General features: G+C 37.8%; 1 protein-coding gene across 4 annotated transcripts in view; it reads left to right on the plus strand.

Moving 5' to 3' along the window:
• AKT3 (AKT serine/threonine kinase 3) overlaps positions 1–16,282 on the plus strand; it is a 273,074-nt gene that overhangs the window by 169,277 nt on the left and 87,515 nt on the right. For all 4 annotated transcript variants that reach the window (XM_065935620.1, XM_065935621.1, XM_065935623.1 and 1 more), the window contains one exon: positions 12,220–12,351. In XM_065935620.1, coding sequence (XP_065791692.1) covers positions 12,220–12,351 — 132 coding nt within the window. The remainder of the gene's footprint in view (positions 1–12,219; positions 12,352–16,282) is intronic.

Genomic DNA, 16,282 nt, shown 5'->3' on the forward strand with positions numbered 1-16,282 from the left:
TCCTGTGTGCTAAAGATATGAAGGTAAGCTTTGCAATTGCAATTTAGATTTAGTTAATGTATCCTTTCTTTATCTGAAATTGCTGTTCTAGTTAGAATTATATTCTGTGCTTGATCTTGGCCACATGTCTGAGAGCCCTGTGTAACTTCCTTGAACACTTGTCCTCTACTTGTTAGCTGTACTGCATCCCTCTTTTCTTTTGAGTCACCGTATCTACCCTCTGCCCTTGCTCCTTAGTTACTGCCAAGAGAAAAACACAGTCTAGCTTTACCTCCTTCCCAGAGAGAAAGAAGTTCCTTTTGCTCATGTATGTTCACATGTACACAATTAATTTGAAATTTGACTGTGTTCATAAATTTAAAGTCATATCCTGATTATTCTCATCCTTTGAGTAATAAACTACTTCATTCAATAGCAAGCTATACCAGCTGTAGAATTTCTGAATAACAAAGATTAGAAATAAGATGTTCTATAAATAGTTAGAGGTTGAAATTGGAAAGTTTATAACACTCTTAACTAGAAATGCTGGTGTAAAAATTTTGGAAATGAAAATGGAAATTTACAGAACTTTGAATGAAGAGAGACTGACATTTTGAATGATACAAGAATGGAAAATACTACTTTTTCTGTTAAGGCTGGTTGTAAATGATTTTTAAAGCATAATACATTTTCCTGTTTGCAGTTACCAGGATAGATTGTCTTACAGTTTCTCACCTTTACTAGGTATCACTTGTAAGCATTTATTTTATGCTTATTTCATGCTAGGCTCTGTACTTTCATATGTATTATCTCATTTGATCCTTATAGGAATCATACAAGGATAGGCACTGTTATTTTTCCATTTCACACTTGAGTCATCTGATATTTAGAGAAGTTAAATATCTTGTTCAAGAATGTAGTGACTTTACACACACGCAACTTCAGTATGCAGTCTGCTTTTTGTTGATTCACATATCTTGAGCTTCTGCAACCTCTATATTGTTGTAACATAATCAAGCTATATTAGAAAGAAAATTATACAGACAGCCTCTCATTTTGTACTTTGTTTCTCAAAATAGTATGTTGTATTGTTGCTTTTACACAGTGGTTGGATATTAATTAATTTCATTTTGTATTAGAGCACTTTTGGAAAAATCAGTAGAATTTCAATATTATAGAATACTGGTGGAAAGGGAAACTTTTGTTGTCCTACTGCTTGTGTTCAAGTCCTGGATCTACCATGTGTATTATTGTGGGGGAAGTTTTTTAATTCTTCTGTCCTTTAATTTCTTTATCTATAAAAGGGAGATAACAGTGGTATTTACCTCATAGAGTTGTGAGGATTAAAATATAATTGGGAGTGTATGTAAATTGTTTATATACTAAGTGCTCAGTGAATATTAGCTAGTATTAGATAGTATTTTACTTTATCCACATAAAGATAATTAAACATTCACATATTTTTGAAAGAGTCTCTTAGAATTCTCTTGTTGAAACTAAGTCTCCAAAATGAAAAATTGATAGAAGTATTATTTTGAATTTTGGGATGGGATCCATTTTCTTATTTGGCCTGTATCTTATTTCCTTGTAATTTTAATATTTCATTTACAATGAAATGATATAAAATAGTTTGAAATAACAGAGTACAGAAAAGAACATTTGTACCACTAACTAACTGTTCTAGAACAATCCTAATAACTTGTTTCAAAAGGGTGAAATATTACTATCACTTCCTTAAGATAAATGACTCTAAAACTATAGTTGACACTTGAACAACACAGAGGCTTGGTGAGCCCCACCTTCTGTACAGTTAAGAATCTGCTTTTAATTTATAGTTGACCCTCTGTGTCCGGGTTCTTCTCTATCTGTAGTTCCTCTGAAGCAGCAGTACATCCATATCCACAGTTGCTTTGTATCTGCCTGTGTTTGTGCATCTGAGGATTCAATCAATAGTGGGTCCAAAAAAAATCGATTGAAAAAAATCCACAAATAAGTGGACCCATACAGCCCAAACCCATATTGGTCAAGAGGCAACTGTATATCCTTTGTGAATGTTACTTATAAAAAGAATTGTATAAATTCAGATTATTTTTAATTTAATTTTATTTTTTTTTCTTTTAATTTTATTTTATTAGTTGGAGGCCAATTACTTCACAACATTTCAGTGGGTTTTGTCATACATTGACGTGAATCAGCCATAGAGCTACACGCACTCCCCATCCCGATCCCCCCTCCCACCTCCCTCTCCACCCGACTCCCCTGGGTCCTCCCAGTGCACCAGGCTCGAGCACTTGTCTCATGCATCTCACCTGGGCTGGTGATCTGTTTCACCATAGATAATATACATGCTGTTCTTTTGAAACATTCCACCCTCAACTTCTCCCACAGAGTTCAAAAGTCTGTTCTGTACTTCTGTGTCTATTTTTAATTTTAGATTGTAAACCCAAATATTCTGTGATAAGAATATCCTTCTCATAATTTATGGAATACATTTTCTTGGTTCACTTTTTGACAAATAGATACTAGGAGAAAGAGAATAGCTACTGGTAATGGTAGCTATAATGAGAATTCTCCTGACTGTTCTCTCTTGTTTGGGTCACACAGATGGTTATTTTCCTTAGTGGTAGAGTATTGCCATTGTATCTGCTCTTCAGATTGAAACTCTTGGAGAGGGAAAGATAATGGTGGTAGAGAGAAGAGGCAACAGCCTTGCAACCAGATTCAAGTGCTGATCTTTGCTTAAATCAAAAGATGACGTTTCAAAGGAATTTGATTAGAATACTCAGAAATGTCTAATCTTGGTCTGCCAAGCTGCCACTATCTGGACCCTGATAGGTACATAAAGGGCCACAGTAAAAGCATTAATAGCCAAATGGGATTAAAATTTTTGCTTAGTTTTTAAATGATCAATATAGACTTCTCTGGACATAGCTGGTTATCACCTCATGACTTAGGACGTATAATCAGTAAAGTATAATTCAGTTCAGTTCAGTCACTCAGTAGTCTGTGACTCTTTGCGACCCTATGGACTGCAGTACTAAAGGATAATTAGTACCTCCTATATTCCCATTATGTCTGATTCCAGTTCTTGGAATTTTATTATTTAATGCCCGACTGCCATAACTCTTAGCAATCACTGGCATACAGAGAAGGAGAGAAAGAAAAGAACAGACCTGGAAATCAAGTCATTTCTCACTTCCTCCTTAGAGGAAGGAGCAGCATAATCAGTGTTGTAGAAATTGATAAGATTAGAGCTTCCCCTTACCTTGGGGAAAAATCACTTGAGGAATGGAGGAGAGATGTGGGCAGAGAGATTTACTTCTTGAAAGACTCCTTTTCACTTGGACCTTATTTGGTGTTATCTCTTGCATTGTAAATGTATGTGGAATTGATCTTTTTGGCCAAACTTGCTAAAACCACTGTATCCTTTTCCTTGTATTCCTCTTCATTTATATATATTTGTAACCTAATTTGGGGGTTTGGGGACTTGACAATTATTTTTCTTACAATCTAGTGTGTGATTTGAATATACTTTTAAAAAACTTATTTATTCATTTTAATTAGAGGCTAATTACAATATTGTAGTGGTTTTTGCCATACACTGACATGAATCAGCCACGGGTGTACATGTGCCGCCCCATCCTGAACCCCCCTCCCACCTCCCTCCCCATCCCATCCCTCAGGGTTGTCCCAGTGCACCGGCTTTGAGTGCCCTGTTTCATGCATCGAACTTGGACCGGTGATGTATTTCACATATGGTAGTATACATGTTTCAGTGCTATTCTCTCAAATCATCCCACCCTCGCCTTGTGTATGCACATGCATCTTTTAGCCTAAGACAGCTACATTGATATGTTACAGAGATTATGTACAGGAAAGAGTATAATTCTGTATAAGTATTTTGTAATAAATTCTTAGGTTTGGGTTTTGGAGCATTACTTTTCTACAGAGTATCTAATGCTCTTATTTTAAAAACGTTTTATTGAAGTATTTTTATAGATGTTTCAGCTATTAAAAATTTTCTTTTATCTAAGTATAGTTGATATACAAAATTATGTTAGTTGATTTACAATATTGTGTTGGTTTCCCCTTTGGTAATCATAGTTTGTTTTCTGTCTGAATGTTTCTGTTTTGTAAAGAATTCATTTGCACTGGTTTTTAAATTTCCACATATAAATGATATTTATTGTCTTTCTCTATCTGAATTACTTCACTTCACTTCTCTAGGTCCATTCATGTTGCTGCAAATAGCTTTATTTCATTCTTTTCTATGGCTGAGTAATATTTCATTGTATGTATGTGTGTATATGTATATACACACATATGTACTTTTACACATATATACATATGTATGATATGTATATTACATGTATACACATATACATGTGTGTAAATGTACACACATATGTACATTTACACACATATGCATAAACACACATTTGTTGGTTTACTTGCTCAATTGTGTCCAACTCCTTTGCAACCTCATGGATTATATAGCCTGACAGGCTCCTCTCTCAAATGACTTTTCCAAGCAGGAATACTGGAATGGGTTGCCATTTCCTACTCCAGGGGATCTTCCCAACCCAGAGATCAAACCCACGTCTCTGGTGTCTCCTGCATTGGGAGGCAGATTCTTTACCACTGAGCTACCTGGAAAGACCGGATATTAATACATATCACATATTTATCCATTCATCTGTTGATGAACACTTAGATTGCTTCCGTATTTTGCCTATTGTATGTCATGCTCTTAATTTTAAATAAAATCTTATTGTATCTTTGCCCTTAACACTATCCAAAAAAGGAAAATAAGTTGCATTTTATTTGTAAAGAATAGATAATCACTGTGTATACTGCACTGAAGATGAGCATTTGCTATCATGGATACTTTTTAATTTTTCTAAAGTTTTATCAAACTGGATCTGATACAACCTAGATATCTTTGAGAGATGAGTAGATAGAGAAGTTGTGGTACGTATATACAATGGAATATTTTTCAGCTATGAAAAGGAACACATTTGAATCAGTCCTAATGAGGTGGATGAACCTAGAGTCTATTATACAGAGTGAAGTAAGTCAGAAAGAGAAAAACAGATTTCGTATATTAACGCATATATATGGAATCGAGAAAGATGGTATGATGAACTATTGGCAGGGCAGTATTAGAGACGCAGACATAGAGAACAGACTTGTGGACATAGCGGGGGAAGGAGAGGGTGGGATGAACTGAGAGGGTAGCATGGAAAGGTATACATTACCATATGTAAAATTAGGTGAACAGTGGAAATTTGCTGCTGATGCAGAGAGCTCAAATCAGGTGCTCTATGACGATCTGTAGGGGTCGGAGCGGGTAGGAGCAGGGAGGGAGTTTCAAGAGGGAGGGGACATATGCATACCTGTGACTGATTCATGTTGATGTCTGGCAGAGACCAACGCATTATTGTAAAGCAATTATCCTCTAATTAAAAAGAAATTTTAAAAAAACCTAAGAATAAAAAAAAACTCCTCTAAAAATAGATATGATAAAAGTTTCTTATTTAATCATATAGAATGCTTTGTTAGTAACATAAATTTCCATGTAAATTCTTTTTTTTTTTTTAAAAAAAGATTGACAAACTGACAGAAGCTGTGAAATTTGGTGTTAAAGCTGTCATCCCTTTTTTTAACCTTCTTGTCCCTAAGAATTGTAGTCCTTAAAGACAATAGTACTATTTTATTATTATATATTGCTTTTCGGATGAAAATGTTATAAAACAGTTTATAAATTCTTTTCTAATCTTTATCCTCTGAATTCAGTTTCAGTTTATATGATATTTAGTATTTAATAATGGAACACAGTATCATTTTCCAGTATTTTAAGATATAAAGTGAGAGAAGGTACTGTTCAGATGAAGCTTTGAGCAATAAAGTAACATATGGCTTAGTCACAAGATGTGGATCAAAAACCACAATTTGATTGCTGCGATTTATGTCAGAGAATGTTCTGCCTGTTTTCCTCCCAAGAGTTTTATAGTATGCAGTCTTAACATTTAGGTCTTTAATCTATTTTGACTATATTGTTGTGTATAGTTTTAGTGAATGTTCTAATTTTGTTGTTTTACCTGTAACTGTCCAGTTTTCCCAGCACCACTTACTGAAGAGACTATCTTTTCTTCATTGTATATTCTTGCCTCCTTTATAATAGATTAAGTGACCATAGGTACATGACTTTATCGCTGGACTTTTTATCCAGTTCCATTGATCTATGTTTCTGTTTTTGTGACAGCACCCTACTCTTTTAATGACTGTAGCATTGTAATATAGTCTGATGTCTCAGCTTCAGATTCCTCTAGTGTCATTGTCTTTCCCTGGATTGTTTTTGGCTATTCAGGGTCTTTTGTGTTTACATACAAATTAAAATTTTTTTTGTTCTACTTCTGTGAAAACTAATATTGCATAATAATAAATATCCCCTCACTTTCAGTCTGTATTTGTCTCTAGGTCTGAAGTGGGTCTCTTATAGACAGCATATATATGGGTCTTGGTTTTGTATCCATTTAGCCTGTCTGTGACTTTTGGTTGGAGCGTTTAATCCATTTACATTTAAGGTAATTATGGATATGTGAGTTCCTATAGCCATTTTATGAATTGTTTTGGATTTGTTGTTTTTTTCTGATTTGGTGGTACTGAATTCCCTTATTTTTGTTTTTCTGGAAAACTTTTGATTTCTCTGTCAAATGTAAATGAGAGCCTTGCCGAATAGAGTATTCTTTTCTTTCATCACTTTAAGTGTATCATAACACTTCTTTCTTGCCTGCAGAGTTTCTGCTAGAAAATCGGCTGGTAAACTTTATGAGGATTCTCGTATATGCTATTTGTTGTGTTTCCCTTCGACTTTTAATGTTTATTTATCTTTAATTTTTGTCAGTTTGATTAATGTGCCTTGGTGTGTTCCTTCTTGGGTTCACCTTGTATAGGATTGTCTGTGATTCTTAGCCAAGTGACTGTTTCTTTTTTCATGTTAGGGAAGTTTTTGGCGATAATCTCTTCGAATTCTTCAAATATTTTCTCAGGCCCTTTCTCTGTTTCTTGTCCTTCTGGGACTCCTATAATTGAATGTTAGTGCATTTAATACTGCCCTAGAGGTCTCTGATACTGTCATTTCTTTTTATTCGTTTTTGTTTATTCTGTTCTGTGGTGGTGATTTCCACCACTGTGTCTTCTACCTCACTTTTGTTCTTCAGTCTCAGTTATTCTGCTGTTGATTCCTTCTAGTGTCTTTTTCATTTTAGTTATTGTATTGTTCACCTCCGTTTGTTTGCTCTTTAATCTTCTAGCTCCTTATTAAACATTTCTTGTATCCTCTCAATTTGTGCCCCGAACTCTTTTTTTGGATCATCTTTCCTATCATTAATCTCAATTCTTTTTCATGTCAATTTTCTATCTCCTGTTCCGTTAGTTGTTCTTGTGGGTTTTTATCTTGTTTCTTGGTTTGCAGCACATTTCTCTGTTGTCTCATTTTGTCTTTCTGTGTCCGTGGTTTCCTTTCCATAGGCCACGGGACCATAGTTCCTCCTCTTTCTGAAGTCTGCTTCCTGGTGAGAATGTAGGTCCACAGGCTTGTGTAGGCTTCCTGGCGAGTGGGATGGGGACCTTCCCTCTCGTATGTGGAGCTGGGCCTTGTCCCTCTGATGGACAGGGCCGTGTCAAGGGGTGTGTTTTGATGTGGCTCTGAGCTCAATTCGGCCATCTGTCCTGGTGGTTGTATGGCCTGAGGCTTTGCAACTCTGGAGCTTGCAGGTTGTTGGATGCGGCCAAGTCGTGGTGCCAAACATGGACCTCCAGGAGATCTCACATGGATTAATATTCCCTGAGACTTCTGTTACCAGTGTTCTTTCCCTCACAGTGAGCAACAGTTGACTATCACCTACCCAGGATTCTCTCTTAAGACTCACAAAAAGTGAAGTGAAGTTGCTCAGTCATGTCCGACTCTTTGCGACCCCGTGGACAGTAGTCTGCCAGGTTCCTTTGTCCATGGAATACTCTAGGCACGAATACTGGAGTGGGTTGCCATTTCCTTCTCCAGGAGATCTTCCCAACCCAGGGATTGAACCCGGGTCTCCCACTATGTAGGCAGACGCTTTACTGTCTGAGTCACCAGGGAAGTCCTCTAAGACTCATCAGTCAGTCAGTTCAGTCACTCAGTTGTATCCGACTCTTTGCGACCCCATGAACCGCAGCACGCCAGGCCTCCCTGTCCGTCACCAACTCCCGGAGTTTACTCAAACTCATGTCCATCGAGTCGGTGATGCCATCCAGCCATCTCATCCTCTCTCATCCCCTTCTGTTCCTGCCCCCAATCCCTCCTTAGTATCAGGGTCTTTTCCAATGAGTCAACTCTTCACATGAGGTGGCCAAAGTACTGGAGTTTCAGCTTCAGCATCAGTCCTTCCAATGAATACCCAGGACTGATCTCCTTTAGGATGGACTGGTTGGATCTCCTTGCAGTCCAAGGGACTTTTAAGAGCCTTCTCCAACACCACAGATCAAAAGCATCAATTCTTCAGCACTCAGCCTTCTTCACAGTCCAGCTCTCACATCCACCCATGACCACTGGAAAAACCATAGCCTTGACCAGATGGACCTTTGTTGGCAAAGTAATGTCTCTGCTTTTTAATATGCTATCTAGGTTGGTCATAACTTTCCTTCCAAGGAGTAAGCGTCTTTTAATTTCACAGCTGGATAGGTGGGTTTAATCCAGGTTTCCATGGAGCTGTCACTTTGTGCTGGGTGCCAGCATGCATGAGACCTTGTGTACATACTGCAAGGTTTCCCCCAGCCCAGTAGAACTCCTGCACTCAAGCGCTGTTGGCCTTCAAGGCACAATGCTCTGGGTGTTCTTTGTGACCCCATACCCTCAGATTGTCTTGGAAGGCTGTTTTGCGTGGTAACATCTCTGAGTAGCCTGTGTGGGTTTCATGTCTTTCTGTGTGAGGGTTGTTTTTGGAGTGGGCGGCTGCCACTTCTTTTCTCTGTTGGCCGTTATCACATTGATAGGAGTCTGACTGATGTTTTGGTGACCAGAGCCTGCACTGAGTATTCAGCAGGGCCTCCTCATTGCTCTGTGATTGTCACTGTCAGAGGTGGGATTTACCTCCTAGTTGCTGGTGTGGCGGCCCCCAGATCTGTTCCTTAGCTTTTGTGTGTATGATCTGCAGTGCACGGTAGGAGGGATTGGAGCACTCACGCTGAAAGGGAAGACAGTGTAGCTGACCACCTGTGAGTGTGCTCCATTGTGTCACCCGTCACCCATTGTGCGAGCTCTCGGATCACTTCCGTGGCACTGCTCTCGACCCCACCGCAGCTGTGCGTATGCCATCTGTTGGCCCTGGCGTCTCTGAGATTGTTTTCTCCAGGCCACCAGCATAGGTCCACTGAAGTCAGGCCGCAGGAATGCAGTGATCGTGGATGTGGACCCGTTGTGGGCACCATGGAGGCAACTCCGACTCTAGGCTGGCCCAGTCCCCACATGTATGTGCTGAGAAGGTACAGCTGCAGAAGCTTGGCTGCGGGAGCACTCACTGGTTGTCTGTTCAGATGTTCTATAGGTGCTGAGTTTATAAGGCTGGCCTCGAGAGTGTCAGGTTGCCTTTTAGGCAACTGAGAGGAGAGATTCTAGCTTTTCTTTCTTAGTTGCATATCCCCTAGGGCTTAGCTGTGGCTGTAGCCTCAGCCTCTTCTGTGGGCCATCCAAAGGGGTCTACTCCCGAGGTGGCCCTGGAACACATGAGTTTGCCTGGATGAGAAGGGAGCACAAAGGCTGTGAGGCAACTGGGATCGCGGAGCTCTGGTGGCAAGAAAGTGTGGGGACTCTGGCAGCCATAGGCATGAAAGAGTCAGAGTGCTGGGGCCCTTCCCAGCACTTGGCTGCATGCAGGAGATGCCTGCTCGGGTGTTGATGAGGTGTGTGGGGAAGCTGGCTCTCCCTCGTGCCCAGTGGTGGGTTCTCAGGGTAGCCGGCAGCTGTGAGTGTGAGAGAGTGTCCCGGCAGAGGTTCCTCCCAGCGCCCGGCCACAGGTGTGAAAGAGCCAGCCCCACCCGGGACCCTTTCCAGCGCCTTACAACTGGTGTGAGAGAGCCAGCCAGCAGGGACCCTTCCTAGTGCCTAGGCGTGGAGAGCCAGCCCCTGTGGGCTCTCTTCCTAGTTTCTGGAGAGCGGCAGCAGTGGAGAGAGAGGATGCAGTGGCAGCTCCCCTCCTGACAGATAACAATGACCCTTCTATGGCAGTCAGTTTCCTCCACAAACATTCCTACTTGTGGATTTCCTCACTTCCCACCCCTCAGGCTGTCTCCTCGCAGCAGCCAATAGCAGACCTCTCCCTGGGTTTGCTCCTCAAACCCCAAGTTCTTGCCCCCAGTCCCGTCTGCACCGGGAACCCATGTCTCAAGCTGGAGCCCCAGGGCTGTGGCATGGACTGTTTGTGTAGGTCTCACTTTGTCATGCCTACCACAGACCTGTTCTTGTCCTTTTCTGATAGCCTGTTAAACTCTGCTGCTCTGCCCACTGAGCTCTCCACTGGTGAGGGGGCTTCCTGAGATGTGGGACCCGCTCTTCTTTTCTCTCTTCTTTCTTTGGTCCTACCCAGTTCTGCAGGGATCTTTCTTGTCCTTTTGTGTGTCCAGAGTTTTCTGCTAGCATTCAGTCTTTTCTATGAGAATTGTTCTTTTATAAATGTGTTCTTGATGCTTTGTAGGGAGTGATGAACACCACATCCTCCTAACTCCTCCACCATCTTGACCTCCCCGCCTTTTCTTTCTTTTTAAAATTTAATTGATTTATTTTTTCTTTCTTTCTTTCTTTTTTTTTTTTGGCCACACCATGCCATGCTATATAGCAAGTGGAATTCCAGTTCTTTGATCAGGGATTGAACCCATGCTCCCTGCAGTGGAAGTGCAGATTCTTAGCCACTGGAGAGACTGCCAAGGACATCTGTAATTTATTTCTGCCCTGATCTTTTATTTTTTCTAGTTCTTTTGAGTTTAATTTGCACTTTCTGTAGTTTCTTAAGATAGAAGCTGAAGTCATTGCTTTGAGACATTTCTGACATTTACTTCAAATGGGTGGTAAAGAGGAAAAAAATACTTCTAAAAAGGCACAAAAATTTCCAATAACTTCTGATTGTTAGTAGGATAAAACCCCACCCTCTTAAATTGTTTTTGTTATTATTTTGGTCATTCTGTGTGACATGCAGGATCTTAATTCCCTGACCAGAGAGCAAACCGGCACCTCCTGCAGTGGAGTGTGGAGTCTTAACCACCGGACTGCCAGGGACGTCCAATTTGTTATATTAATATCCTTCTAAAAAGAATTTAAATATAAGATTGTAAACTAAGCATACCTCCTCTTTCATCTAAAGCCTATTAAAATGATAGTAAAGAACTTTTTAAAAGGGAAAAGTTCACAAAAATGAAAAGCTGGGTTGGGGAAAGGCCTTAGTGAACAAACATCATCAAATTTTTGGAAGTTTATGGGTAAATAAAACAGAGCAGGATAAGCATTCAGAGAGGAAGCTATAGAGAGCAAGTAGTAATTCTCAGTAAAATCCTGGTAATCACCTTACTTAGAGATGGGAATGAGAAATGAAATTGAAAACAGACAGATTAGAGACATTCTTAAAGAGTTTCATGACTTCCTGTTCTGAATTGGACGACTTGTTTTCTCAGCAGACGTACTGCTGTTCTTTCTTTGAACTGAGCTGCAGAATTCTTTTCAGTGTTTCTTATACACATATCTTTCTTTTTCTTGGAGTCCATCCTTATTTTGATAGAGTACATTCTCAAACTCTCCATTCAAAAGTACTTTTCTTTTCGATATATTTGGAAATGTTTGTGGAGGACAATTTTGATTGACTCATCGTATAGGGGTAGTGGCATTACTAATCCTTAGAAACTTGAATACTTGGAAGTGAGTAAAGTTGATTTTATTTTTCCCTTTGCCCTTATACTTTACTAATAATGAATAGTTGAGAGATTCTGTGCTCAAAATTATTGTCTCCACTATCTGGAAATTGTTTAAATTATTTCCAGCATCCATGGTTATAAATGGGAAAGCCAGTGCCAGGCTGATCCTGATTAATTTAAGCATTCTTGGAAATTGGTAAAATTTGATTTTGAGTAGATAATGCCAAATATATACATACATGTTTACAATAAAATTTCATCAGATGTTTCATATTATATATTTTAATTTGTGTTTTTCAGACAATGAATGATTTTGACTATTTGAAACTACTAGGTAAAGGCACTTTTGGGAAAGTTATTTTGGTTCGAGAGAAGGCAAGTGGAAAATATTATGCTATGAAGATTCTGAAGAAAGAAGTTATTATTGCCAAGGTAATAACACAAGAGTTGATTATAAAATTTTGGTTTATGTTGTCCACATGTGTGTGTGCTCATGCACGCATATGACTAGACTGTAGAAATTCCATTAAATAAGCAAAATGTTGATTATAGGCTACAGCTGCATAATATCTGTATATTGATATTTATTTGTAATATTAAAATTTTAAAAATTTTATAATAATCTATTATGTACAATCTTTTATTCTTTTCAGAGGAAATTTTAGTCTGCGTTTGTTCATTTGGGAGAATGTTTTCACTATGTATTTGGGACCTGTGTCACTAATTATACTAGTGATTTTTTGATATTCCCCTAACAGTTTGAATTTTTTATTAAAGTAGTGAATAGTATAGATTATTAGCATAGATTATTTGTACTGATAAATTTTATATCGTTGAATGGAAAAGCATCCTTAGTAGATTTGAAACTACTGGAATAATAAAAAACTAAAATGATCACTACTATATGTCTACTTAAAGTTTATCACTACACATGGGTACAAACTTTATTTCTGTCATGAGAACTTTTAAGATTTATTTTCCTAGCATCTTTCCAATACACATTACAGTATTATTAACTATTTATCATTCTGTACATAAAATCCCTGGGAATTCTTTATTTTACAACTAGAATTTTGTAGTTTTTTTTTAAAGTATTTATTAAATTGAATTATATTTGATTTATAATATTGTCTTAGTTTCAGGTGTATAGCTTAGTGATTCAGTTATTTTTTGTGATTATATTCCATATTAAGATTATATTCCATGTTAAGTATAATTCTCTGAGATACACAATAAATCCTTGTTACTTATCTATTTTAGGTATAGTAGTTTGAATCTGTTAATCCCATATGCCTAATTAGTCCATCACTTCTGGTAATAAGTTTATTTTCTGTGTTTGTGAGTCTTTCTGTTTTGTTTATAGAATTCATTTAATTTTTTTAGATTCCTCATAAAAGTGATACAGTATTTGTGTTTCTGTGTCTGACTTACATCACTAAGTATAATGATCTCTAGGTCTTTTCATGTTACTGCAAATGGCATCATTTCATTCTTTTTATGGCTGAGTAATATTTCATTGTGTATATGTGTGTATGTGTGTTTATATACACATACATATGCCACATCTTGTTAAATTAATCATCTACTGATGGGTACTAAACTTGTTTCCATGTCTTGCCTGTTGTGAATACTACTGCTGTGAACATTGAGGTGCATGTATTTTTTTAAAAATTTATTTATTTTTAACTGGAGAACAATTGCTTTATTGTATTATGTTAGTTTCTGCTATATATCAATGTGAACCAGCCATAGGTAAATGTAGTTTGTTTTTTCTGAATATATGCCCAGGAGTGGGATTGGTAGATCATATGGTAGTTGTGTTTTTAGTTTTTTAAGGAACGTCCATACTGTTTGCCATAGTGGCTACACCAATTTACATTCTCACCAACAGTATAGGAGAGTTCCCTTTTCTCCATATCTTCTCTAGCATTTATTATTTGTAGCCTTTTTGATGATAGTTGTTTTGACAAGTGTGAAATAGTACTGAAGTGACAGTGTACTTTGCTGTGATTTTTATTTCCTTTTCTCTAATAATTAGTGAGGGCTTCTTCAGTGGTAAAGAATCTGCATACCAATGCAGGAGATCCACATTCAATCACTGGGTCACAAGGATCCCCTGGAGGAGAGCATGGCAACCCACTCCAGTATTCTTGCCTGGAAAATCCTGTGGACAGAGGAGTCTGGTGGGCTATAGTCCATGGGGTCGCAAAAGAGTTGGATGTGACTTGGCAACTAAACAACAGCAAAAAATAATTAGTGATGTTGAGCATCTTCTTTGGAGGAATGTCGTCTGTGCTTCTGCCCACTTTTTAATTAGGTTTTTGTTTTTTTTTTAAAATTCAGTTCTATGAGCTTCTTGTATATTTTAGATATTAATTCCTTGTCAGTAGCATCATTTGAAAATATTTTTCTCCCATTCCATAGGTTTTTCTGTTTTGTTTTGTTGATGGTTTCCTTTGCTGTGCAAAAAAATTTGTTTGTTTAATTCCCATTCTTTGTTTTATTTTTGCTTATACTTCTTTTGTTTTCAGAGACTAACCTAAGAAAATACTGCATTAATTTATGTCCAAGAATATTTTGCCTGTGTTCTGGTCAAGGAGTTTTATTGTGTCATGTCTTATATTTAGGTCTTTGAATCATTTTGAGCTTATTTTTGTATACGGTGTTAGGGAGTTTTCTAATTTTATCGATCTACATGCAGCTGTTTAACTTTCCCATCACCATTTGTTGAAGAAGCTGTCTTTTTTCCATTTTGTATACTTGCCTCCTTTGTCATGGATTGACTATAGGTGCATGGGTTTATTTATGGGCTCTCTATTCTGTACCATTGGGCTATAAATCAGTTTTTGTGCCAGTACCATGCTGTTTTGATTACTGTAGGTCTGTAATATAGTCTGATGTCAAGGAGCATGATATTTCCAGCTCTGTTCTTCCATCTCAAGATTGCTTTGGCAATTCAGGGTCTTCTGTGGTTCCATATGAATTTTAAGAATATTTGTTCCAGTTCTATGAATAAAGTCATAGGTATTTGGATAAAAATTGCATTACATCTGTAACTTCCTTTGGGTAGTATGGCCATTTTAATTATATTAATTGTTCCATTCCAAGGGCATGGGATCTTTCCCTTTCATTGTTGAATTGTCTTCAGTTTCCTCTATCAGTGTTTTATAGTTTTCAATGTATAGACTTTTCACCTCCTTGGTATTTTATTTTCTTGATGTGATTTCAAACAGGAATTTTTTTTTTTATTTCTTCTTGTTGATATATCATTGTTAGTGTAATGAAAGAGATTTGTGTATATTGATGTTTTATCCTGCTGTCTTGCTGAATTCATTTAGTAGTTCCACTAGTTTTTGTGTAGTGTTAGTGATTTTTGTGGGTTTTGCTGTCTTAAATGATCTTAAATGATCAGTCATTGAGAAAGTGAAATTTCAGTGAACATTTGAAGGAAATGAGGAAGCAAACCATTCAGGTATTTGGGAGGGAGAATATTCCTGATAGAGGAAATCACAATCAAAAAAAGCACTGAGGAAGCAGTGTATTTTAAAAATAGCTAAGAATCTAGTCTAGCATGACCTGCATAGAGTAAAAACAGTGGAGAGTTGTTTATGATAGTAGTAGATGCTGTAAGGATATTGGGTTTTACTCATCGTACTGGTCAGCCATTGGAAGTTTTTATACTTTTTTTTTTTTTTTACTATATCATGTATAGTAACATGATATAGTTTTCATTTTAATATCATCACCTTGGCTATACTGTTGAGAATAGACTGTGGAAGCAGGGAACTTGTTAGGAGTTATCTGCAATAATCCAGACAATTGATTATAGTGGCTTGCATCAGGGTATTAGCAGTGGAGGTGGTAAGATATATTCAGTCTGGGACATATTTTGATGAAGAACCATCAGGATTGCCTGACAGATTGAATGATAGTATGGTGGCTCAATTGGTAAAGAATTCACCTGCAATGCAGGAGACATGGATTCAGTCCCTGGGTTGAGAAGATCTCCTGGAGAAGGAAATGGTAACCTACTCCATTATTCTTGCCTGGGAAATCCCATGGACAGAGGGGCCTGGCGGGCTACAGTTCATGGGCTTGCAAGCATCAGATACAACTTAATGACCAAACAACCACAAGTATGACATCCTTTCCATGCGGAAAAATATATAGATTTCTGACATATGGCTTGTCAAAACAGAGCAGGTACATAACGATCACTTGTAGTCATTGTGGTTGATTAAGAATAAAGATACCAAGGTAAAATCTTTTCTCCCCTCTTCTCCCTGCTTCCCCGCCTCCTTCATCTTCTCCTCTCGGCCTCATTTATAGCTCTAGATTTTTTTTTTTTTTTAATGCTTTAGAT

The sequence above is a fragment of the Muntiacus reevesi genome, chromosome 5 (genome assembly GCF_963930625.1).
Source record: "Muntiacus reevesi chromosome 5, mMunRee1.1, whole genome shotgun sequence".
In the NCBI taxonomy this organism is placed as follows: domain Eukaryota; kingdom Metazoa; phylum Chordata; class Mammalia; order Artiodactyla; family Cervidae; genus Muntiacus; species Muntiacus reevesi.